General features: G+C 42.1%; 1 protein-coding gene across 1 annotated transcript in view; it reads right to left on the bottom strand.

The window, feature by feature from the left end:
* ADAMTS6 (ADAM metallopeptidase with thrombospondin type 1 motif 6) overlaps positions 1-27,470 on the bottom strand; it is a 397,790-nt gene that overhangs the window by 293,816 nt on the left and 76,504 nt on the right. Inside the window, exons 6-7 of the mRNA XM_040340248.1 lie at positions 24,651-24,734; positions 20,471-20,616 (exon numbers count right to left, since the gene is read on the bottom strand). Of these exons, the coding sequence (XP_040196182.1) occupies positions 20,471-20,616; positions 24,651-24,734 (230 nt within the window). The remainder of the gene's footprint in view (positions 1-20,470; positions 20,617-24,650; positions 24,735-27,470) is intronic.

Raw genomic sequence — 27,470 nt, 5'->3', positions numbered from 1 at the left:
GGCCTATGGCCGATTTACGTCCGGGAAGTGGTTATGAAATCCTGACAGGACGTTCTAGAACGTCCTGCAGGATTTCATGCCGCGCGCGCCCGTGGGGGCGCGCATCGCGGCGATCGGTGATGCGGGGTGTCAGTCTGACACCCTGCATCTCCGATCTCGGTAAAGAGCTTCCGGCGGAGACTCTTTACCACGTGATCAGCCGTGTCCAACCACGGCTGATCACGATGTAAACAGGAAGAGCCGCCGATGGCTCTTCCTCACTCGCGTCTGACAGACGCGAGTAGAGGATAGCCGATCGGCGGCTCTCCTGACAGGGGGGGTTAGCGCTGATTGTTTATCAGCGCAGCCCCCCCTCGGATCGCCACACGGGACCACCAGGGATGCCCACCCTGGAGCACCAGGGTGGGCAAAAAAAAAAAAGACAGGAAAAAAAAAAAAAAAAAGACAAAAAAAAAAAAAAGCATAAAGAAAAAAAAAAGATGCCAGTCAGTGCCCACAAACTGGCAACTGGCAACCTGGCAAAAATCAGTGCTGCCACCCCAGTGTCCATCAGCGCCACCCCAGTGTCCATCAGCGCCACCCCAGTGTCCATCAGTGCCACCCCAGTGCCACCCCACAGTGCCCATCCATGCCCAGTGCCCACCTATCAGTGCCCATCTGTGCCACCCATAAGTATCCATCTGTGCCGCCTATGAGTGCCCAGTGCCGCCCATGAGTGCCCATCAGTGCCGCCTATGTGTGCCCATCAGTGCCGCCTATGTGTGCCCATCAGTGCCGCCTATGTGTGCCCATCAGTGCCGCCTATGTGTGCCCATCAGTGCCGCCTATGTGTGCCCATCAGTGTCGCATACCAGCGCCGCCAATCAGTGCCACCTCATCTGTGCCCGTCAGTACTACCTCATCGATGTCCATCAGTGCCATCTCATCGGTGCCCATTAGTGCCGCCATATCAGTGCCCGTAATTGAAAGAGAAAACTTATTTACAAAAAAATTAACAGAAAAAAATAAAAACGTAATTTTTTTTCCAAATTTTCAGCCTTTTTTTAGTTGTTGCGCAAAAAAAAAAAATCGCAGAGGTGATCGAATACCACCAAAAGAAAGCTCTATTTGTGGGGAAAAAAAAAGGACGCCAATTTTGTTTGGGTACAGTGTAGCATGACCGCGCAATTGCCATTCAAAGTGCGACAGTGCTGAAAGCTGAAAATTGGCTTGGGCGGGAAGCTGCGTAAGTACCTGGTATGGAAGTGGTTAAAGATCTAATCCCAAGCTTACATATGTCAATGTAATACCAATTTTTTTTTTTTTTTTAATCTTTGAGTAAACTTACAATGCTGGTGATCCCACTATACAGGTCCTTGTTCAGACACTTCATGCTATAGGTTGACAAATGTCTCTGAATAGTACACATTGACAACTGTCTGCCCCTAGTTAAGACTACAAGCATTCATGCAAACACATATTATTCATTAATGTCACTTCGGGGTTGATTTTACAAAGGCAAATAGGCTGTGCACTTTGCAAAGTGCAGTTGTTCCAGAACTTAGTAAATGAGCAGAAGCTCTGCTGGCATCCATCATCTAATCATGTGCAAGCAAAAATGCTGTTTTTAATTTTCCTTGCACATGAGTGGGTACTCTTTGCAAAGTGAAGCCTTACCTCATTTACTGGAGCAACTGCATATGGAGAGTGCAACTGCACATTGCAAAGTGCAAAGCCTATTTGCCTTTAGAAAATCAACCCCTATGGATCAATGTGTATGCACTGCAGAGATGTACCCGAGTATAAGCCGAGTTCTTCAGCACATTTTTTTGTGCTGAAATGCCCCCCTTGGCTTATACTCGAGTCACCTTTTTGCGCCTGATCTCCCGACCGTAAGTCCCCTGGACCCCAAACTTGGCACACATATATCCTCACTCTTCCTTTAAAAGTGAGCAAAGTTTGTTGTCCGGGGGCCCTACAGCTGGGGAGCACCGATTTTTCAAAGCTGGGCACCCCTTTCATAGACTCCCATGTTAAACGTCAGTTTAGTCATGGACACAGTGAGGTATGGGCACAGTGAGGCATGGGCACAGTGAGGTATGGGCACAGTGAGGCATGCACATGGACTCAGTAAGGCACAGTGAGACATGCAGATGGACACCCTAGGCTTATACTCAAGTCAATACGTTTTCCCATTTTTTTGTGGTAAAATTAGGTGCCTCTGCTTATATTCGGTTGGGTTATACTCGAGTATATACGGTACTGCATACATTTTTATTGGCTAAACATACATTTTAACAGGAGTCATATATGTAATATACTGACAACATTTACACAGTATATGAAGTCTACAGGGGCTTAAAATGTAACACCACTTTGCAAGATTTAAAAAAGAAATAAAGCATGTGTAGCATTATCCTATGTCTATGTGCTCTTCGATGCTTTTAAAAACACAGTTTTGAGTGAAATGCAAACACCACTATTCACATTGCATATTTATTACTGAATTTTGTGTTCCATCCTGAGCTTTCATTTACCAGCTGCAAAAATAATGGCACATTTTCCACAGCATTTTGGGTTTCTAATTTTGCTCTGTACACTTGTGCTGGCTCAAGCTAACAATGGTGTGGATTTGACATGTTTTTTGCTCATCAGTGCTTGTTTTAAACAACTCATTCACTTTTTCCACCGTACATATGCTTGTGCCATTAGAGCTGGAGCGTTCTTTGATGGAAATGAAGGTGGGTTTAGGTATGGGTGACGATAGAGAGAATAACACAGATCCTTGTGTGTGTTATTGTCATCAGCTTAGGGATATGATCAATTGTGTACAAAGCTGTAATTGCAGGAACCGCTTATTTAGAGCTGCTGATGGAAAGCAAATGGATTGTACACATCTTACAGGATGTAGGTTACCAGTGATCCACATACACCAGAAAATGTTATCTCAGAACCATTCATTGTGAAGTGTCTTCGTAAACTATCTGTAAGCACAGCAGTATCATGTATCTCATTTGTATTTATTTTTATTAACCGGAAAGGTAGTCTTTTAGGCCCGGATTCACAACGGACTTACGACGGCGTATCTCCACGTACGCCATCGTATGTCCGAATCCGAGCCGTCGTATCTATGCGCCTGATTCATAGAATCAGTTACGCATAGATTTGGGCAAGACACGAGCGGCGCAAGTCTTCTACACCGTCGTATCTTGGGGTGCATATTTACGCTGGCCGCTAGGTGGCGCTTCCATTGATTTCCGCGTCGAATATGCAAATGAGCTAGATACGCCGATTCACGAACGTACGTGCGCCCGGCGTATCAAGATACGTCTTTACGCAAGGCGTCGGACCGGCGTAAAGATACCCCTCAAAAAGCAGGGGGAAGTCATGTTAGGTATTGGCGTCGGAAACGTACGAACACCATCAGACCAAAATCCCCGCGGACAGAGAAAGCAGTGACGTAGAAGACACCGACGTTCTCTGACACGGGAGTTCAATGCTTCCACGCATGCGTCGAATCAATTCGACGCATGAGCGGGATTTCGGGCCAGCGGACATGTCCATTGAGTCGTACTAACCATCGGACATGTTCGACGGACATGCTTCCAGCGGACAAGTTTCTCAGCTAAGAAACTTTTGTCCGCTGGAAACCTGTCCGCTAGGCCGGAAAACTGTCCGGTAGGCCCTACACACGGTCGGACTTGTCCGCGGAAACTGGTCCGATGGACCAGTTTCAGAGGACATGTTCGGTCGTGTGTACAAGGCCTTAGAGTTCAAGTCCTTTCTGAATACAGGACCTGACGCTCTAAGTTACGGCGGCGTAGTGTATCTGAGATACGCTACGCCCGCCTAAAGATAGACGCTCCTTTGAGAATCTGGGCCTTAGTCTTTAAACTATTCTTTAATGCAGACTAAGGGGCTCTGACTATTTTTCCAAGATAATAAACAATAGAAGACATGAATGTTATGTAATAAACTTTATTTCTGTACATTCAGAAGCTCTGCAAGTCAATAGGTTGGGTCTGCCTTGACTTTCTATAAGGCCAACTGAGCTTATCTGGCAGCTCTTAAAGTTAGCCTTCCTAAGTCTTACCTTTACCACACTTCATCATCCCAAAATCCTATAATTTCAGTCAAACACTGAAAGTTCTGAAAGTTGGTACTCGCTTACTTTTTAGCCCCCTCATTTCATGTGTGTTTTTTCTATGTAGGCCTGGTGTTTGCGGCCTATTTTTCTCTTTAGACATACCTCCCAACTTTTTGAGATGGGAATGAGGGACTCCTATCAGCAAAAGTATGCAGGCATAGGACACACCCCTTGCCACGCCCCTTTAAAGGAGAATTGTACAGAAAAAACAAGATTGGTTAAACCCACAACTGCTTTTTATACCACTACTATTTTTTTATACTGGCTTTTGGAATTTACAAATACAACAATTTAGAAATTGGATGAAAGGTTTAGCGCTGGAAAACACTTTTTGATAGATAAAAGGTGCCTTTTATATACATCTATATAGATCAGACCAAAATGAGGGACAAATGAGGAGGAATGATTGACATTGCTCAAATCAGGGACAGTCCCTGGAAATCAGGGACAGTTTGAAGCTATGCTTTAGGCTTTAGATGCAAAAAGGAGTTTCAGGGGAGTGCCTTCTTTGGGTGCCTACTACAAAGCTGGAGAGGAGGTAGTTTGTTAAACCTAGAGTGAGTACAGGTTAGCTTTAAAGTGGATCGATCAGTAACTTTACAAGTGTCCATGAATATATACCAGCAGTATATGTGGTGGACAGATCGGACACTTTTGACACTATTTTGGGACCATTGACATCTATTTTTTAGCAAAAAAATAGCCACTGATTGCTGTATAAATGTCACTGGCAGGTAAGGGGTTAAACACTTAGAGGTGATCAAGGGGTTAAGTGTGTTCCCTCAGCCTGTTATAACTGTAGGGGGGATGGTCTACCACTGACATGACAGAGATCGATGTTACCGATGACAGGGAACAGAAGATCTCTGTCATGTTACTAGACAGAAGAGAGAAATGCCTTGTTTACAATTTCCCATTCTGCCTCTCCTCGCTGTGATCACGGGCCGCCAGTGTAAATCGAGTCCGCAGGACCCGCAGGCACACTCCCACATTTCGCATGGCCCCGTTATCCTGCTTTTTTGCACAGGAGTGCAATTCTGCCGATGTATATCAGCATGAGCCGGTCAGCAAGCGGTTAAGATGTTTTTCAGAAGGAGGTGTCGTGGCTGATGGTGAGGTTTTTTGATTAATGTTATAGTGAGCCTGTCCCAAGTTTGTCCTCATTAACATAAAATGCAAGAAGCCCAGCCTCTACACTTTTAACACTTAGTTAGGACAAACAGTAGTCAAATCTAGTCAATCGATAATGAAGATCTGCCTGCATAGTACAGACCAGTTTAATTATCGTAAACACAGTTGCCCAGGCCCCCTTATAAACAAAGAAACTACCTAGGATTTTTCTCTGCTGCTACCGTGTTTCCCCGAAAGTAAGACCTACCCCGAAAATAAGACCTACCCAGATTTTCGGGAAGGGCTGCAATATAAGCCATACCCCGAAAATAAGCCCTAGTGTGGAGTGCTTGCGTGTGTACTCCGTTGCAGTAGTGTAGACTGTGTGTGTCAATTGTGCCAAGTACTATACCTTCAGAATACAGCCGCTCTGCGATCAGCTGATCTCCTGCTTCTTTCCTCCTCTCCCTCCCCCACAGTGCTTGGAGCAGGGAGGAGAGGTTCGGCAGGCTAAGGAAGTGGCAAACTGCAAGCTGGTCTCCCCCTCTCCGAGATGTCAGTGGGGGATTTCCGACCCCCTCCATGTGCAGAGCTCTGGCAGGCAAAGCAAGTGAGGGCAGAGCTCCAGCAGGCAAAGCAAGTGAGGGCAGAGCTCCGGCAGGCAAAGCAAGTGAGGGCAGAGCTCCGGCAGGCAAAGCAAGTGAGGACAGAGCTCCGGCAGGCGAAGCAAGTGAGGGCAGAGCTCCGGCAGGCAAAGCAAGTGAGGGCAGAGCTCCGGTAGGCAAAGCAAGTAAGGAGCTGCACTCAGCTATGGTAATCTCCCCCTCCCTGAGATTTCGGCCCCCCTCCCTGTGCAGAGCTCTGGCAGGCAAAGCAAGTGAGGAACTGCACTCAGCTAATCTCTCCCTCTTCAAGATGTCAGCGGGGGAACTCGGGCCCCCCTTCCTCTGCAGACCTCTGGTGTGTCACAGGCAATATAAAAAGGTATTTGGCACGACATTTCAGCATGCAGCAGTTTTGCATTATGTGATACCAACATTCTGCAAGTACTTTTACACAGGGGATTCGTGACAGGCAGGTAAGGAGGGACACAGCACATGGCATTATAAGACCTACCCCGAAAATAAGCCCTACTGTGACTTTTGTTGTCAGAATTAATATAAGACCCGGGCTTATTTTCGGGGAAACACGGTAGGACGCAGAATACTGGATATAAAGGGTAAGCTGAAAGTCATGCTATATGAATGGGGCCATGAAACAAATAAAGAAGGGGAGGCATACAAATGGCACTAGTCCTTCTGTGTATCAGAGCTGCAGCTCTCATATATGCAGAAGCCAAAAGTACAGCAAGACCTGTACCATCCAGCGTAAAAACAAAATAAGGATGTCAAAGGACAGAGCAGTGACGCAGCTATATGATATACAGTATGTCAAGGGTGACTATTGTTTTTAAACACAAAATAAAAATATATGCCAGTAGTCCTTCTTTCAAAAAACATTAGGCAACCATTTTAGGCACATTAGGGCCCATGGGGCACATTAATGTTTAGGTCAGGATTTCAAATAATGGAGCCTAAAGGGAAAAAGTGCTCAACTCTTCTGTATTACAGAACAAATTCTTTTAACTGACCCCCAAGATGGTTTGGAATATTGTAACAATATGTAAATAACCTAATATGACAAAGCTGCCTCTTTACCTCTAGGCACAGGACTAATGTTGCTGATGGTAAATCTGTTCCCCCATTGTGCTGTAACTATTGATAATACATTTTTGATACATTTTTGGCATTTGTGTTCAAAATTTATAAATTCAAACAAAAAAAACAATAATCCCTGAAAATGGACCACATATAAACTTCCTCACAATAGCATATCATATTTATGCCGACTCTATATAGAAAAATGTAACCACAGCCTTTTTTGAATAAGGCCCCTTTCACACATGCAGAACGTATGTCCGCTTTTTCATCCATCCGTTTACGGATGAAAAGGGACATGCATGTATCCCTATGGGATAGTCGGTGTCATTGGATGAACATCCGTTGACACCCGATCTCATCTGGGTCCGCTATGCTCCGATTCTGCAGACGGAGGAAATCCTATTTTTCCATGCGTCTGCGGATTGGATCGGATGAACACGGACAGACGGTCCGTGTTCATCCGATCCCCCCATAGGGGAGAGCGGAGATCTAACAGGGTGGTCCCTGCACAGTGTGCAGGGACTGCCCTGTCATCTGCCGGCTTAGCGGGAATCAGTTGAGCGATCTCCGCTGAGCAAGCGGAGGTTCACAGGGCGGATCATCGCGGATCCGTCCCGTGAGAAAGGGCCCTTAGGCAAATGAAAACGCACAGAGAGATTTTTTTTTATAAATGCTTCACACAAGATTCAAACAACTGTAAGGTAGGTTTTACAACATTTTAGAATTGAATTAAATTGGAAAATGTGCAAATAATGGATAAAAGTAGCATGAGTCTTGTGCGAAAACATAAAAAAATACCTTTTAGCAGCCCTACCAACTCTTTGCCCTGTTAAATAAAAAATAAAGAAAAAAAAAAAGTAAAAGAAAAAACAGTGTTTATGCTCCTAAAGCTTCAGCGCTGCCCTCTGCATGTTCCTTTGCGCTTCCTTTGTGCATTTCCAACCATTTCCTGTGAAACCAGGCCATCAATGACATCATGAAGAATGAGGAATGCTGGAGACAATGGTGTTCTCTAGGGATGATCCTGGGTTTAGCCTGATCCTAGAAAGCAAGCTGTCTCTCCCGTCAAAGCAACGTCCTAATATATATAGCCATATGAAGTCAATAATGTCACGAACATCCCCACCCCTTTGTTATGCGCAGCTGTGGAGTGGGGAATGCTGGGTGATAGGTTGCTAATTTGGTAGGCAGCTTGCATCTGGGTTCAGTGTCCAGGTTGAATAAGAAGGACCCCTTTCTTCGTGTTACTGACTGGTGGACACTGGGTTTTAAGGTATGTATCCTGGAAATCTTTTAAAAATTAAATAAAGGAAACGTTTCTAGGAGGAAAGAGGACTGGGAGAAGCTGCCAAAGGTGGAATTGCCTTTGAGTTTAAGTGACTGTCACCTGCATAAAAAAAAAACGTTATTATCTTGCAGACCTAAGACCACAGCTACTAGCCAGCACTCCTAGGTGTGTCAGGTTGTGTGTCACCTGTACTTATTCCCACTGGCTGCTATGTCAATACTGTATCTGATCTGTAGAATGGCTAGTGAGTGGATCAACAACGCTATTCGACGCACCTAATGTTTTGATATTTAGAAGTCAGTGAACATTTCACTTTCTGCCTACTGGAAAGGGAAGTATAAACCTGCTGGTTCTTTTGCCTATATATTTTTTATGCAAGTAACGGGGTCACTTTATGTTCTACATATTTAATGTTCCTGAATAAAAGGTTGCAGTAAAATTTGCCCTTTTTTTTCTTCCATTTTACCTTGGATCAGCATAAATATGGGCTTACCAATACATATTTAAAGTGGCCATGAATAAAATACATATTATTAATATACACGATTTATATAGCACCAACAGTTTACGCAGTGCTTTACAATGTATAGGGGGGACAGCACAATTACAGTACAGTTCAATACAGAAGGGACAGGAGAGCCCTGCTCGTAGAGCTTACATTCTAAAGGGAGGGGGTGGTGGTACAAAAGGTAATAGCTGCAGAGAATGATTTGATGGGTGTGGCTCGGGGACAGTTGTTAGGTGGGTGTGGGATAGGCTTGTCTTAATAAATGAGTTTTCAGGATCTCCTAAAGGTGGACAGGTTATGGGGCTGATCAGACATACTGGGGCAGGGGGATCCAGAGGATGGGAGAGGCTGTGGTGAAGTCCTGAAGGCAAGAATGGGTAACAAGGGAGCTAGAGAGCAGGAGGTCCTGGGAGGAGCAGAGGGGACCATTTGGGCGATATCTGCAGATGAGGTTGGTGATGTAGATGGGGGCAATGTTGTGAATGGCCTTGTATATTGTGGTTAGCATTTTGAATTGTACACAGTGGAGTAGGGGAAGCCAGTGAAGGGATTGGCAGAGAGGAGCAGCAGTTACGGATCGGTTAGTGAGGTCTATTAGTCTAGCAGCAGAATTCATAATAAACTGAAGGGGGGATAGTCTGCTTAAGGGTAGGCCATTAAGGAGAGAGTGAATAAGGCGGGAAATAATCAAGGAGTGAATAAGTTGCTTTGTGGTGTCATTAGTTAGTCAGGAATTCTGGAGATGTTGCGGTGGTTAAGTTGGCAGGATTTACACACAGTATCTCACAAAAGTGAGTACACCCCTCACATTTTAGTAAATATTTTATTATATTTTTTCATGTGACAACACTGAAAATACACTGAAGAAATTACACTTTGCTACAGTGTAAAGTAGTGAGTGTACAGCTTGTACAATTGTAAATTTGCTGTCCCTTCAAAATAACACAACACACAGCCATTAATGTCTAGACCATTGACAAAAAACTGAGTACACCCCTAAGTGAAAATGTCCAAATTGGGTCCAAAGTGACAATATTTTGTGTGGCCACCATTATTCTCCACCACCACCTTAACCCTCTTGGGCATGGAGTTCACCAGAGCTTCACGGGTTGCCACTGGAGTCCTCTTCCACTGATGACATCACGGATCTGGTGGATGATAGAGACCTTGTCAGATGCTCAATAGGGTTTAGGTCTGGAGACATGCTTGGCCAGCTCATCACCTTTACCCCCAGCCTGTTTAGCAAGGCAGTGGTCATCTTGGAGGTGTGTTTGGGGTCGTTATCCCATTGGAATACTGCCCTGTGGCCCAGTCTCGGAAGGGAGGGGATCATGCTCTGCTTCAATATGTCACAGTACATGTTGGCATTCATGGTTCCCTCAATGAACTTCTAGCTCCCCAGTGCCGGCAGCACTCATGCAGCCCCAGACCATGACACTCCCACTACCATGCTTGACTGTAGGCAAAACACACTTGTCTTTGTACTCCACACACGCTTGACACCATCTGAACCAAATAAGTTTATCTTGGTCTCATAATACCACATAACATGGTTCCATTAATCCATGTCCTTAGTCTGCTTGTCTTCAGCAAACTTTTCCAGGCTTTCTTGTGCATCATCTTTTGAAGAGGCTTCCTTCTTGGACAACAGCCATGCAGACCAATTTGATGCAGTGTGCGATGTATGGTCTGAGCACTGACAGGCTGACCCCCCACCCCTTCAACCTCTGAAGCAATGCTGGCAGCACGCATATGTCTATTTCCCAAAGACAACCTCTGGATTTGGTGCTGAGCACATGCACTGGTCCAAATCATTTGGTGGAGGGGGGTTTATGGTGTGGGGATGTTTTTCAGGGGTTTGACTCGGTCCCTTAGTTCCAGTGAAAGGAACTCTTAAGGCATCAGCATACCAAGACATTTTGGACAATTTCATGCTCCCAACTTTGTGGGAACAGTTTGGGGATGGCCCCTTCCTGTTCCACTGTGCACAAACAAGGTCCATAAAGACATGGATGAGCGTGTTTGGGGTGGAGGAATTTGACTAGCCTGCATAGAGTCCTGACCTCAACTAGAATACCTTGGATGGATTTGAGTGGAGACTGCGAGCCAGGCCTCCTCGTCCACATCAGTGCCTGACCTCACAAATGCGCTTCTTTAAGAATGGTCAAACATTCCCATAAACACACACATAAACCTTGTGGACAGCCTTCCCAGAAGAGTTGAAGCTGTTATAGCTGCAAAGGACGGCCCGACTCAATATTGAACCCTACGGACCAAGACTGGGATGCAATCAAAGTTCAAGTGCGTGTAAAGGCAGGTGTCCCAATACTTTTGGCAAAAATGTGAAAATAAATAAATATATATATATATTTTTTTTTCTGTGAATATATATGTAGCAAATATCATTTGCTTGGAATTGTAGTTAGATGTATTGCAAACTGAGCGCAATTTATTGAGAAATAGATTTTTTACTGTTAATAAAAATAATATACAAAATAAAACTTGATACAAATTTATTTATTTTTGGCCTTTCTGCTCTGACGCTTAACCTCCTGAAAGTAGACTGTCAGCCCACCTAGACCCAAATCCTTTCCAGAAAGTATTTTCATCGCTAAAGCATATAAAAAATTATAGGGGCCGACCCTCAATTTTTATCCTCTTTTATATATTTGCTTGGAATTATAGCAGAAGCACTCACGATTAAGTATTAATCCAGCTTTCTATTTCACCTGAAAATTATTCAACTTACTCATGTTCTACTCCTATAAAATTTTTCAATAAAAAATAGCAAGCATTTTTCAAATGCAAAAATGCAGACTACTCAACTGGCTGCTGTCCATGGTTTGGGAAATAAATTAGTGAATGTTATACCAGACATCCTATATTGGTGCCACAAAACACATTTCCTCAGCGAAAGCTTTGAATGTTATGATTTTTATGACTCATAGTGAGATAGAGTTTGTAGGAAGATGAGTGACACAAGTTCTACAGACATATTATTCATTCATATTCTCTCCACATAAGTCATCAAACTGACTCTCAATGAAAATATGGCAAAATCATTCTGCAGCACTGAATAGGGAGAAGAAATTTTCACATTTTCACCTGCACTTTGAATCCTTGCGCGATTAATACATTTGCAAATATTATTTTTAGAGCCATTTTTTTCAATTGTGCCTCGAGGACTTTTTCGTTTGCTGGACCTACATCCCATCATGCATTCAACAAGCCTCTAAGGCAGCCTTTCTCAATCCTTTTTAACACAGAGAATCCTTAAAGGGATTGTTAAGGTAATTTTTTTTTTCCTAAATAGCTTCCTTTACCTTAGTGCAGTCCTCCTTCACTTACCTCATCCTTCGATTTTGCTTTTAAATGTCCTTATTTCTTCTGAGAAATCCTCACTTCCTGTTCTTCTGTCTGTAACTCCACACAGTAATGCAAGGCTTTCTCCCTGCTGTGGAGTGTCGTGCTCGCCCCCTCCCTTGAGGGGGCGAGCAGGAGAGACAGGGCACTCTCTACGTTGCAGATAGAGAAAGGAGCTGTGTATTAGTAGGCGTCCTGACTCTCCTGCTTGCCCCCTCAAGGGAGGGGATGAGCACGACACTCCACACCAGGGAGAAAGCTTTGCATTACTGTGTGGAGTTAGACAGAAGAACAGGAAGTGAGGATTTCTCAGAAGAAATAAGGACATTTAAAAGCAAAATCGAAGGATGAGGTAAGTGAAGGAGGACTGCACTAAGGTAAAGGAAGCTATTTAGGTAATTTTTATTTTTACCTTTACAACCCCTTCAAAAATAACTTTCAGGTCACAGAAATCCCCTGCTAATAATTATGCATCCACTTAATGATGCAATTAGTGTGAACAGTAAGTTGTAGGTAAATGAATAAATACATATTTAAATAAAGAATATGTTTTTGACCCTTAGGGTTGATATATATGACAATATTATTTTCAGTAATAATCACAGTAATGATAGTAAAATGAGATAAGTAATGTTAAAAATCATGGTAAGAAAAGAAACCCAGAATTGTGGTATTCATAGGAAGTGCCCCCCTTACATTGGAGGTCAGTGCACAAGGGAAGGGAAATAAAAAGATAGTTAGGGTCTGTGGTTACTTATCAGAGGGGCATACATTTTTCATTGCCCAAGGAACCCTTTCAATCTTAGAAGGAATCTTGGTATGCTGGAACACTGGTTAAAAAAGGTTGCTAGGCCACCAAGCTGGCAATTTTCAATTTTCCCTTACTAGTGGGTGGAGTTTCTACAGAAACTTGGATACACATTAAATCAAAAAAAGTGTGGCTCTGCTGATGCCACTGCGTCATTTGATTTTATCCACATGCTTTTAATATCTTCTCAAATGTGAGTGTCCATTTTTTACTTTTACAATAATGGTTTCTTGTTCAAATGGTATCACACTATGTGGCCTATTTTCTCTCCTTCTACCGATTTATTATTTGGATGAATTGCCTTTGAGTTTGTGTCACTGCATCCTTGGTTGAACCCTACTGGCAACAATATTGTGATGGTCTTCAGCCTCATATGTCCACATTGGAAGCTGTGTATGCAGATATATACTTTCCTCCCCTGGGTGTGCTACACCACAAGCTCTGTTGACTCGATGGGCGTATGCCTAGTTGGGTTCAACATATCTGGTAAGCCTCTCTTTTTTATCGGTGGTGGAATACCTACAGACAACTGTTTTATTATTACTCACCTTGGAGAGTCACTTCATCCACTGGAAACACTTTATGGACTATATATAAACTATGCACTAGCACTTTTCGTCATATGTAAATGTGTCACTGTTCACTATATATTTTATTGAATGACAATATTTGATTCATATTGTATATTTGTTGTATGCACCACAGTGACTCTCTGCTATCAATACATGTTTGAGTAGCAGGTGTTCATGTTTATCATATTTAGCACTTTACCACTTCGTTAAACCAAGAAAGTGTACCTAAGAAAATGAGTTCAACTTAGGTTGCCATTGTGAGGTAACAGGCTGTCTACCAGTAACACAAACAAAACAACTAAATACTGATGTGAAATATATATTGATGACCTGACTTTTGCAGCCAAGTCACCTGCCTTCTCCCAGACATTGACTGGCCCTTCTGCTCACTCTGCTCTTTTCTTCTATACAGTTATTCTTTATCAGCATCTTTCCAGTACATACCACCACCCCCCATCCATGGTACACATCAGCATACTCTAACCAGAACAGGTTTTTACCACTTGCACGAGTTGTATTTAAAAATAAATAAAACATTTCAGAATAAATGCATTAGTATATAAATTGGTGTTTTGTTTATATCTAACTAGAGTTTAGCATTAAAAGAGACGTTGTTTTTTTTTTTTTTTTTAAGAAATCATACTTACCTAGGTGGATGTAGCATCGGTCCCCCCCCCCGGCTCTAACCTGATCATTCAGTTCTCAGTGCTCCGTGAGCAGAGTGCCGGTGAGTGTCAGTTTCTGGCATTCTGCTCTGCCCCTAACCCCCCAACCCGGTGCTTACTGGAGCACTTGGTTAGTGGAGGGGGTGGGAGCAGCTGGCTTAGGCACTCAGCGGCTTGCTGAGAGGCTGAGCTGAGTGCAGGTTCAGGAATCTGTGTGGATCATGACCATATAGTCACCGCCTTTCTCTAGCCTGGACCAGCTCTGTGACGTCATCTGACAGCTGGCTTTCTGCTAAAATTGGGACACGGGAGTGCACAACGAACTGCACTCCTGTAATTCACAGAAGTACAGCCAAACCAGCTATGACTGTACTTCTCCTTTAAGGAATGCTAAGAGGGGGCAATATTTTCTTCTTCTGGATACTGAAATAGCATCACCAGCCAAGTCAAGCAAATAAGCTACAGAATGTTGAGATGAGCTGAGATCACAAGAAGATGAGGCAGATGTCTTTCTGACATTAGATACATGTCTACAACTAACTAAAGTGTAAGTGGCTTACTCCCAACTCATTCAATATTTCGAAGCAACGTCACGGTGAAGGAATTAGGGGTCTCGTTGCTAGGAGGCAATAATGAGCGCTTCCAATGTCAGAAGCACTCATTGTCCAGCAAAGTGAGTGAGGGAGCTTACTGTAAAAGCACTAATTATCTCACACACAGACGTTGGAACTTGTACAGTGCTTTAGTCTGTTGAATGCATTACACAAGAGTCAGCAGAGGGTCCTGCCACTACAGATGACAGACAGATTTCTCCCCACCAGTCTTCTCAGAGAGGCAAATGTTTTAAAACCATTGGCTTACTGCAATAAAATTTACACAGCAATGCCACTGCCAAAACCAGCACTAATAAACAGTGCAAAGATATATATGCACTACCAAAAATAAGCAACAATAATGCCTGTTATATCCTACAAATGTAAATGTTCATTGTAAACAGGAAAATACTTCACCTCAGAAAAGACTATGGGGGTTATTTACGAAAGGCAAATCCACTTTGCACTACAAGTGCAAACTACAAGTGCAAAGTGTACTTGAAATTGAGGGGAAGATCTGAAATGAGGGGAAGGTCTGCTGATTTTATCATCCAATCATGTAGAAGCTAAAATGCTGTTTTTTATTTTCCTTGCATGTCCCTCTTGGATCTACAGTGACTGCACTTCCAAATGCACTTTCAGTGCAATTTGCTCTTGTAGTTTGCATTTGTAGTGTGAAGTGGATTTGCCTTTCGTAAATAACCCCCTTTGTGTTTTTAAGGTTTACTTATATGTCTCAAAAAACAGTTCATGGAACCACAAAACTCACAACAGAGAAGTAAAAAAAAGTTTACCTGCAGGAAACTAAAACGCTGTAGGATTTTACTATTTTTCATGTGGAAGCAGTATTCATTTTAGAAGTATGGTCATGAATTTTTCAGAAAACACTGCCTTTAGCTAGACATGTTTAGACATGATTAAACTCGGCTGTCCAACTGGATTTAACTTTTAACTTGGGCTGCCAAATTTTTTAACAGAGCTGGCCACACACAAGAATGGGCAAATGTGAATGGTTTAATGACTTTGTAAAAAAAAGTAGCATTGTGATTTTCCATACTGTACATTTCGTATCTAAATAGATAACCACAGTAAAAACAAACAGGCAGAAAACAGTTCTGGAGTATATTAAGAGTGGGCCAAATGAATGTAGACTTTAGGAGCCAGAAAGTACTTTTCAGGGGCGAAAGAAAGTGTGCTTCCACTAATATGCATATAAAAGTTCAGCACAGTAATGCACCAGCTGAAGGTTTTAAAGCCTGCAAAAGAACAGTGTAAATACTTATAGCTAGATTCAAGTACATGGCCGCAACTTTGCGGCGGCGTAGCTTAAGGCATTTAAGCTACGCCGCCGTAAGTTAGCGAGGCAAGTACATGATTCACAATGTACTTACCTGCTAAGTTACGGCGGCGTAGCCTAAATCGGTGGGCGTAAGGGCGCCTAATTCAAATGTGTTTGAGGGGGGCGTGTTGTATGTTAATGGGGCTTGACCTTAAGTTTTTTATGTTTTTTTTGCAAACTGCGCATGCGCCGGGCACCTACATTTCCCAGTGTGCATTGTGGCTAAGTACGCCGCACGGGCCTATTGATTTCGACGTGGACGTAAACGATGTAAATCCCGATTCACGGACGACTTACGCAAACGACGTAAAAAATTCGAATTTCGACGCGGGAATGGCGGCCATACTTGACATTACTATTCCAACTAGGGCCCAGCTCTAACTTTACGCGGCCTATCTCTTACGTAAACGGCGTAAAAGTACTGCGTCGGCCGGGCGTACGTTCGTGAATCGGCTCACCTACTCATTTACATCTTACGCCGACCGCAATGGAAGCGCCACCTAGCGGCCATCCGAAATTTTGCTATCTAAGATAGGACAGCGCAAGCCGTCGTATCTTAGATATGTTTAAGCGTATCTCTGTTTGAGCATACGCTTAAACATAAGTCGGCGTAGATTCTGAGTTAGGTCGGCTTATCTACTGATAAGCCGGCCTAACTCTTACTGAATCTACCTATTAGTTTTTCTGCTGTCTGCACTGCCAAACATTGCTCCATTCCAGAAAGAAGCAAAAAGACATATGGGGGACCAAGAATGCACCAGGGTTTGGCTGAACAGGCTGCAGGGAAGGTATTGGCAGGTATTGGTATTGGCAGGTTGGTTGCAATAACGCAAACTTAACAAGGGTAACTGTACGCAGCTTCACAAGTACCATTCTGATTTTTTTGGGGGGGTAAACTGAATTCACTGAATGGTTAGCAAGTAATGTACTGTTGGCCTCCTAGACAATTTGGAATAACTAGCCTCTAACAACAAACATATTAATATGGAAACCTATGACTATTTTTTTCAAAGTACAACTATTTTTAGCTATGGAAAGCCCAGAGAAGGGTTATAACCATCAGATTCTAAACACTTGCAAAAATAATCGGTTAATAGGGTGTTGGACCCAACAGTAAATTAATTCACCAATTTACAATCAGCAAGTGTGTTGCTGCAATCCCTGGGTCAGTCTGAAGGATATATATAAAAAAAAATGAGAGCACCACAAAACAAAATAAGTCCAATAAGGTTTATTATTAAAAACAACAAAAGTTGCAAAAATAAAGCCAACACATTTCGTAAGGCTCACACCTTACAATTTATCAATGCACTCTAGTTTTTATTGCCCAAAACAGTAGTCCACAGAAACCATAGTTTCCATCACTGCACTCATCATAGTCAAAAAGCTGAAACAGCTGTTTGCAGTTTGGAATCCATAGCTCTATGTATTTAGGCTGTATTTACACTATACACCAGTGGTTCTGGATGCAGCAATAGTTTAGGATGTATATCCAGTGGTTCTGGGTGTTCATCTGGCCATGATTTGTATGACACCACCCACGGTTCTGAAGTGAAGAATAATTCTCTTATTTTGGGGATATGTGATGGGATGAGGTATGTGAATATCTTCTGTTCTGAGAAGGCATTACTGTGCTATGTGCTGATTTGGTTGGAGACCTTTTTGATTGCTCTCACCAAAACCTTTTAGATTATACTGTTTAAAACTGTAGAATTCTTCCAACAAGTAAATAACTCGAGCCACAACAGGCTACAAATTATTTCCAACTTTCTGGCTATGTTGACTTGTTCTCTGAGGGCTAGATTCAGTAAGGGCAGCGTATCTTTGTGGGGTCTTAGCGTATGTTATTTACGCTACGCCTCCGCAACTTAGACGGGCAAGTGCATTATTCACAAAGCACTTGCTCCGTAAGTTGCGGCGGCATAGCGTAAATGGGCTGGCGTAAGCCCGCCTAATTCAAATGTGGAAGGGGGGGGGCGTGTTTTATGTTAATGTATGATGACCTGACGTGATTGACGTTTTTTACGAACGGCACATGCGCCGTCCGTGTACATATCCCAGTGTGCATTGCTCCCAAGTACGCCACAACGACGTATTGGTTTCGAAGTGAACGTAAATTACGTCCAGCCCTATTCGCGAACGACTTACGCAAACGACGTAAAAAATTCAAGAATCGAAGCGGGAACAACGTCCATACTTAACATTGCGTGCGCCTCATAGAAGCAGGAGCAACGTTACGCCGAAAAAGCCTTACGCAAACGACGTAAAGAAATACCGCCGGGCGCACGTACGTTTGTGAATCGGCGTATCTAGGTACCTAGGTCATTTGCATATTCTATGCTGAAAACAACGGAAGTGCCACCTAGCGGCCAGCGTAAATATGCACCCTAAGATACGACGGCGTATGAGACTTACTGCGCTCGTATCTTAGCCTAATTTAAGCGTATCTGGTTTCCAGAATACGCTTAAATTTATCGACTGATACGCCGGAGTAACTCTTATTGAATCTAGCCCTGAGTCTCTTGAGACATGCCACAAGCAGGTTTTAAATGTTATCTGTGATGCTGTTGAGAAGATTTCCCTTTACTTTTGGTTCTCTTTGACACTCAACTGAGGTTTCACAAGTCTATACAAAAACTTAAAGAAAACCTTTTGACTTCTTGGTAATTCTATTTCCAAAATGTTATTCCATTAATTTTATATTTAATTATTTCACTAAAGAAATGTAAATTGCATGACAGTATTTTTTTACATAAAGGTGTACCTCAGACACTCCATCTCTTACAAAGCAAGTAAAGTACAGTATACTGTATGATAAATAACAATGATGGGGGGGGGGGGTGTTACAGATTAGTTATATATCCAGAGGACCAAGGTCATCAAAGTGGCAGGGTAATTTAACCACTGATGCTAGATATTCTCAAACCTAAGAGGGCTACCTCATCGTGCATAGATTAAGCTTTCCAAATGTGGGATAAAATTCACATTTCCTATCCAAAGAAGTGTGGTAGGAGTTTGGGTGTTAGCCAGTATTGTGCAACAGTTTTCCTGGCAAGGTATAATGTTCTGGTTAAAGGATAATTTCACATTTTGGAACATGTTACATGTTCCACCTGTATATAGGGTGGGACATGTAATATGTTCCAGTAGCTGCAGCCTCTCTCTCCCCCCACGTCCTTCCTTAGTGACAGTGAGCTGGGAACTTCTCCCAACACCTGCTGCCACTATTTGAAAATAACTGGGCCCGCACAGCCGCGTCATTCATTCACTGTTTCTTCTGAATGACTTGAACTACGAGTACCCGTCAGCCTTTGCTGCTGACGGCTTGTACTTCTGAATGGACTGCAAGGTCACTGATGAGTGGCCTCGTAGTTCATTCACAAGCCCTGCAGCTTGTAACTGGCCAGCCCATATGAAGGTATGAGCTGAATGCTTCATGGCTTGTTTGCAGGAGCCTTCCCTTGCGCCCCTGATCTCCTGATCACGGGTGCATTCTTTCCAGGCTCATTAGGTATAAAATAATAAATTTCCTGCAAAAATATGTGCATTTTTTTTCCCCCAAAAGGTAAAATTATCCTTTAATGCTATCTGATTATGAGGGTCATAGACAGGAAGTTCTAAAAGTCCCAGGAGGCCCATCTTTGGCTCAGGAGAACAATGAAGTTAAAGTGCACAACCAATTGTACCAAGCATATCTTGCCAGTATGGAAGCAGTTTTGAACATCTCCACTTTTTCTTAGTTATATAGAGAGTGGGGAATCTGCTATCCAGGGCTCCATTATAAAGAATATACTTCACTTCCTGTCCTATTGACACAATTTTGCCAGTCAAGAAGTGAGTATAACTCTCCAACAGCAACACAGACAGAAATATATATATATATATATATATATATATATATATATATATATATATATATTGCACTTCCTGTCTGGTAAAATATTTATTAGCAGAAGAAGATGTGAGGGTAAATTCTGGATAGCAATACAAACCCAACAGGAATTCTATTTTTCCCCACTTTAAAAGCTCATCAAAGCAAAAAAAAAAGTTTTTGGCTTGACCTACACTTTAAGTTACCACTTGTGTGCCACAATACATCATCACTTTACAGCTTGTCATGAGAAATCTACCCATATGTGGCCAAGCATAGGGTGCATAACGATGGATCAGGTTTCCTCAGTTGGTTGGCTGTTATGACAATACTGTTTGTCTTAGATTCCGGTTTGTAATGTGAGAATGCCCATTTGGGGAAGAGTCTGTGCCTGTAGATCAGTGTCACACAACAGGCAGATTTAACCCCACACAGTTCACAGATAATACATTTTTCCCTTGTAAGAGAGAAACACTGAGGAAATATCACATAGCAGATAAATAAACAAAAGAAGAAACACTTCCTACCTGGTGATGAGCACAGCGTTGTCGTGGTGAGCAATACCATTTTCCGGAATAGTGTTGCCATCACTCTGGTGTGAGAGAATAGATTTCTGCCATTTACAGAAGCTGTCGAGGGACTTGTCCGCATGGTGGTTTATCTCCAAGTTTGGCTGCAATACAACACACATACCAGGAATGTTCCAAGCAAATTACTAAGGTCAGTTGTTAAGCCTTTTGAAGACTAAAATGGGACTATAATTAGAAGCAGTGGTTTCTAGGAATAATCTCTCCTTGCCAATATTTATCTCTATAAAATCTGACCCGGAGTTCAGCCAGCGTATTACTGAACAGGCAGATTGTGTGTTCCAAATGTAATAGTGATTATGTCAATATAGCAATTTCACATTATCAGCTAAGAGGCATTTAACACATCAGTAGGTCCACAGCACCACTGCTGAGAACGTAACAGCTAGACAAGTAGTAAAAATAAGCAGTGACATTCGAAGTGCAACATTTTCAACTGTATTCAAATAAGCCGCCACAATTCAGACAAGTACGAATGTATAATTTAAGGCTACAGTCACACTTGGCGTGCATTTTAAACACTTGTCAAGCGCATTTCAACCACTGATTCTGAAAGAGAGTACTTAACCTGAAAATACGAGTACCAAATGCTCTTCTACTTTCAGCACCTTTGTGAACGTAGCCAAAAGAAAGTTTATATTGTCATAAATTGGGATTCCCTAATGTACAAACACTAACTATAAAACCAAAGTTGAGGGCCGACTTGTCTCCTTCCAAGCCTAACTATTGGTTACAGAGCCTGTTGTAGATAACAGCCAGACACTAAAACTTGACTTCACTATATAAAGTCTGTATTTGCATAATATAATGCAACAGACTGATGGGCTCCTAAAATTCTTAAGATGAGCTAGAAAACCACATACAGATGTCTTAGCATGTCTGCTTTTCATAGATATACATAAACATTTCTGTTTTACATATTCCTTTTTAAGGCAAAGATTAGTGTAGCCACCCTGGCGGTATGATTATGTCAGATTTGTGCGTCTTAACCTCCCTGGCGGTATGATTCTGTCTGGAATTACGTACCAAAAGCGGTACAATTATTTTGCAAGGAAATTTGGCGTTTTATACTGTAGGTCTGTAATTTTTAGGAATAACTCACTTAAATCTGACCAAACAAGAGTCTTGTAGGCATCCCGGGTATGATTTTTTTTTTAAAACAAAATTATAAATTATAATATAATAAATAATTATAAATAATTATAACAAATAATAATATAATTATAATAAAAAATATTTAATAATGTAATCAACTCAAAATCACTGAAATTTGCTCAGTTGCAGAATTGTCGCTGTCATTACTTTTATTTTTTTATGACGTATTTCCCCACATATCGCTATTGCACAATTCTGCAAGTGATTATAATTTATTATCGCTGTTTTCTAGCTGCTCTAAAACCATTTTTGACATAAAGGGACACTTTTGGACAATCTACAGTTTTCAGGCAGAAAGAATATATTTTTTATAATACAAAAGAACATGTAGGGCACTGGGCAGACCACTAGGGACAAGGGGTGTATTTTTTACATACAGTACTGTAATCTATAAGATTACAGATTACTGTGTGTATTGTGTTTATTTACTTTTTTGAATTTGACGCCGTTCTCCGCCTACGTGCGTTGTAACGTCGCAGGGAACGGAGATCGGTGGCACACGGGGACACTGTGAATTGAGCGAGGAGGACCCGCTCGCTCACACAGCGGGGATGCATCGCAGGATCCAGGGACAAGGTGAGTAACTTGTCTGTGGATGCTGCGAGCAGGTAAGCCGTGCCGCTGCACACTCTGCACAGCTACCCTGAGCGTGACTCTGGGATACCGATCACAGCATGAAAAAAACACCCCGAGTCAATGTAATCTGTAAAATTACAGTGTATTGCATGTGTTTTTTGTGTGAATTTGGTACTTTTTGAATTTGCCGCAGGGCTCCGCCCCCATGCAACGTGACACTCGCAGGGAATGGAGCCCGGCACACAGAGGCATTGGGTGGAGGACACAGCAGGGGGACTTCGCAGGATCCTGGGGACAAGGTAAGTATACTGCACCAGGATCTAGAGATACAATCCTGAGTGTGGCTCGGTGTTACCGCTAATGGTACTGAAATTTCAGGAATACCGCCAGGGAGGTTAATAGATTTCTAAACCCAAAAACAAAAATGTAATATATCGCAGTGCAGCATACCAGTTACTACATTTAGTGGCTGCATTTGTTACAATTTCTTTCAGACTAATAAAATTTTCTGCAAGTATATAAAATAACTTTTTATCTTGCCAGAATTATATCAGTTTTACCAATTGCCTTATGTGAACTACAAAAAGACGCCTCCCTATGTAATGGAAGAGGGTTTAGTAGTCCAAATCAGTTAATCAGCCCCGTGTTAAATATGGTGTCCTCTACAGTTAAAGTGGAGGAGTGAGTGTAGCTATTCTAAAATAGGAAGTGTGTTATTCATAAGATCACAAGGTGAAAATAAGGGGAAAAAAAATACTGTCAAAAGAAAACTAATGCAGCCAACTACATATAAGAACCAATAAGTTGCAATGTATTATATTTTTATTTTAGAGTTTAGATTTGCTTCCTTTTAAATTAAGTGTATTGTGAGAATGTGTGCATGATTGTGAAGAGATATCAGATTCTAATATCGTTCAAGGACTAATGTTATACTGTATGTTCTTTAAAAGTGTTTTGTAAAAAGTGTCATTGCTATAAATTGATTTCCAGCAGGAAATAATAATTAAAAAATAATAGTCGTCATATGACACTTCTAAGGAGACAGAACATTATTCATCTTCACACAACATGACCAATCCACTGTTAACGGGAATGGCAATTTTTCGAAATTGACTGATTATTGCATAAATTGTCCAGCTCCTTTTACTATGGTTTGGTAATTTTACATAACCTCAGCCAAACTTATATTTTTGTAAATCAACACATATACCGCAAGTAGAAGTTCAAGGGAAGAGCTAGTCTGTAAATTTAGATATTTTGTTTTATTACATTTTTTTCTATATCTTTGCACCACATGCTAATCTGGACATGTAAGACACAGAAGTGGCTTGAGTGGGAGACAATGGTGGCAACAATTAGGTGAGTAGGGAAGGAAAGAGCCAAACACTTACACAAATCACTACAAGTTGTATTTTGAAAGACAATCTCTCTTTATCAGGACATGGGAGCACAATGGAAAAAAATATGTTCAATTTAGGATCCAAGCATAAACATATGGGGCCAGATTAACAAAGGAGACACGACGGAGTATCTCAGATACTCCGTCGTATCTCTCAGAGTATCTATGCGACTGATTCATAGAATCAGTTACGCATAGATATCCCTAAGATCCGACAGGTGTAATTGTTTTACACTGTCGGATCTTAGGATGCAGTACCGCGGCCGCCGCTGGGGGGAGTTTGCGTCGTAAACCAGCGTCGTGTATGCAAATTAGGAGTTTGATACGTCGCCGCTAGTCTAGTTTCCCGTCGCAAAGTTAGTCGTCGTTTTTGGTGCCGTCGTTCCTGCGTCGAAATTAAAAAATTGACGTTGTTTGCGCAAGCCGTCCGGGAATACGGAATTACGCTACGCGCGTCGCCGTTCGAAAAAATGACGTCACTGTGCGCAAAACACGGCGGGAATTCCGAAACAGAGCATGCGCAGTAGGTCCGGCGCGGGAGCGCGCCTAATTTAAATGGCACACGCCCATTTAAATTACGCGGGCTTACCCCGGAAGCCGCCGGCGTAGTTTTCATCGCAAGTGCTTTGTGAATCAGGCACTTGCGATAAAAACTTGCGGCGGTGTAACGTATCTACGATACGTTACGCCGCCGCACTTCTACCTGAATCTGGCCCATGGTACCATTAACATAAAAAGGCTCCAGCACTAATTTTATTTAGGTACATTGTCTAGCTACTCCTGGGATTTGTCCAGCCCTGAGTGATTTCTATGGAATCCTAGGCTAAACAAACTGATGCTGCATTCATCATCCTAGCTTGTAAAATACACCCTGCCATTCATTAAAGAGCATTTTGCATACAAGACTATTGAGTGGCATGACATTTAGAAACTCTGATCTAACGGCATCAATACAGCATTAATGAGAAGGAAAGAAAAGTAGGACCTTACCTGATCTTCCGTGAGGACTATCAGTCTGGTCACTATGATATTCACAACGTTTCCTAGGCTGGAATCACGATAAAGTTTGGCAACCTGACCTCCAGAAAAGAAGAAAAGACACAAAGTCAGACGATGACACCATAAGCCATGGAATATGCACTGTAAAAGAAACTAAATAAGCTTTTAAATAAGAATATGTCTTCCAAGGTTCTTGCACTTTCACTCACAGCAGATTTCATTAAAAAATAAAGTTAAAGCCATTATTCTCCAGTAATCCATGCAATTATTGGTGGATTATGGGAAGCTTACATTTAGCCAAGAAAGATTCAAATGGGCTACTTATAAGCCTGAGTGATGAAGTTATTCCATTTATTGTGATGACATCATATTGTTGACTCTGTAATTGTACCAGGAATGTGGATGTAAAGTTATAATTGTGTTTAAAACTAGGATTCAAAAATAATGATTTTTGAATGATGACTAACTGTATCTACATTGATGTGAACAGGCCATGTTCACCAAGTGCAGAGGCTAATACTATTGGTTAAGGGCAGGTAAGTACCAAGCACATTGTTTGCTTTGTGTCTCAGGAGGACTCTTGGTTCTTGGCCTAGATTGCAGATTCTCTCCAACTCTGCCCTTCCTAATAAACTTTAACTCAAATGTCCAGTGCCAGATCCTCCATGGCCATTACAGACTCTGGCCCATTACAGACTCTGGCACTTCACAAAAGATTAACCTTGACTTTAAAAGAAGTTGGGATCCTGTATCTACCCTGGGCCTTCAGTACACTGTCCACGCATAAAGAATTTGATCTGACAACCAGGGCAGGTACTTACATATACCAGCAGTTGCTTTAAAAGTACAAGTGATGTTAATTATTAAATTTCAGTATATTTGACTCCTCCACTTTTTTTTTTTTTAGATATATTTATTGAATTTTAAGCAGAAGAAAAAGCAAAAAAACAAAAACAAAACACCATACAAATGTACAAAAAAAAATGCACAGACAGACTCCTTCACTTTAATGTTCAACTACTGGATATCTCTGCTTTACACAAGGGTTGTACCTGCCCCAGGAGCTAAGAAGTCATTGCACCTAAAATCTTATATATTGTACACGCCTTGACTTCTGCAACCTAAATAATTGCATAATGGCATATAGAAGCTCTACTTAATCTCGGAGACAAAAAAAAGTTAAACTGAAAAATTACCAGTCAGGTTCTCAACTGCTAAACAGGGGCTCCAATATTGCATGTAATATTAAAGGAGTTAACGTGGATGTAAACCCACCACTCACCCAGTATAAACAAATGGCACAGTATCAATTTATATATACATGCAAGTCTCCTTCATGTATCCCTACCTTGCAAATGTCACCCCCTTCAGCAGTAGGAGCCCTGCAAAACTCTGGAATCAGTGGGTGGGTCTCTTTGCCAGAGCTTGGAGGGCGGAGTCGAGATGTTACAAGACTCTTCGCCCACCTCTACACTCTCCTACTCTTTCTGCTGGCTCTGGGAGCTGACTGCACCATAAATATTTTCCTCAGTAAGGATGAGCTCATGCGTGTTTGCAAACCACACATGCAGAGCCCGCCAGGAAATCAGCACTGCTCAGCGCTAATCACAGGCATTGAGACATTTCCCGATCTCTGCAGCCGCGCATTGGGACAATGTCTCACTGCTTGTGATTAGCGTTGTGCAGTGCCGACTTCCTGGCGGGCTCTGCACGTGCCGTTTGCGAACAAGCCTGAGCTTATCCTTAGTCCTCAGTCACACTGATCACACCCAATGAGGAGTAACATCCAGTCAAAACTCAGGAAAGGCACCACATGACTTCAGCATACCCAATCAGGTTGAGGTGTGGAGCAGACAATCCTGGGAGAGCTGGAGAAGAAAGGAGGAGGGATGTGAAGCTGAAATCGTAACACTCTTTCTCTCTTTCTCATGCTTTCTCATGAGATAAGGAAACCAAATGTCAGTCGCAGCAGTGGGGGAAATGTCAGTCACAGCAGTGGGGGAAAGTTATCTGTGTGTCGTTTTTTATCTTACTTAAAAAAAAGACAAGAGGATTGCTCAGACCTGGATTAACTCTTTGTGGCAAGACTGGGCACAGGTAAATTGACATCCTCTACTGTACCAGGATGAAGTCTTTATTAAAAAAAAAAAATCAGATTTACATCCACTTTAACTCAGTTAACTGTTTTTCAGTTGTATATTATTTTGACACCGATAATCTTACAGTTTATATCCAACTATTATTCCAGATCGGAATGATGGATTCATAAATGCTACACAAATGTGGATGTCCGAATTTCATTTTCTGACATTTGGCACTCTGCAGCTGTCAGATTGCTCAGTGACTACAACTGATTGGCAGCAGTCACTGTTTAGCCAACAAATTTCCACATGGCCCCTCTACAGATTGAAGTTTGCTGAGCTGGGTGGTACCATCAGGGCCACCCACAGATTGAATTTTTGGTGATTCATCAGCAAACTGAAACAAAACTTTATTTAGCAAGGCAATAGCAATTTGTAAACAGCAGTTATTCAAAGTAACTAATTAAAGTGTTTGTTACCCCAGCATTTCAGATTCCTGATATGTGCCTGCTGTGCAATGTACTTGTATGAAAAATTATCTTATTCTGTTTGTATTTCTTCCTATGTGTGAAATGCCTGGTGTTCCGGTCAGGCCCACTGTTTTCCTATTAAAAACTGATCACACTGAGCAAGAGAGCACAGCATGGTCAGTTCTCTAGCTATGCTTGGAACTCAGCCTGTTCTTATCCAATGATCAGACTTGTCCTGACACGCCTCCCCTGCACAGCGT

This window comes from Rana temporaria, chromosome 1 (assembly GCF_905171775.1).
Source record: "Rana temporaria chromosome 1, aRanTem1.1, whole genome shotgun sequence".
Lineage (NCBI taxonomy): Eukaryota > Metazoa > Chordata > Amphibia > Anura > Ranidae > Rana > Rana temporaria.
The sequence above is the reverse complement of the archived record's forward strand: the minus strand, read 5'-3'. Positions and strand labels throughout refer to the sequence as shown.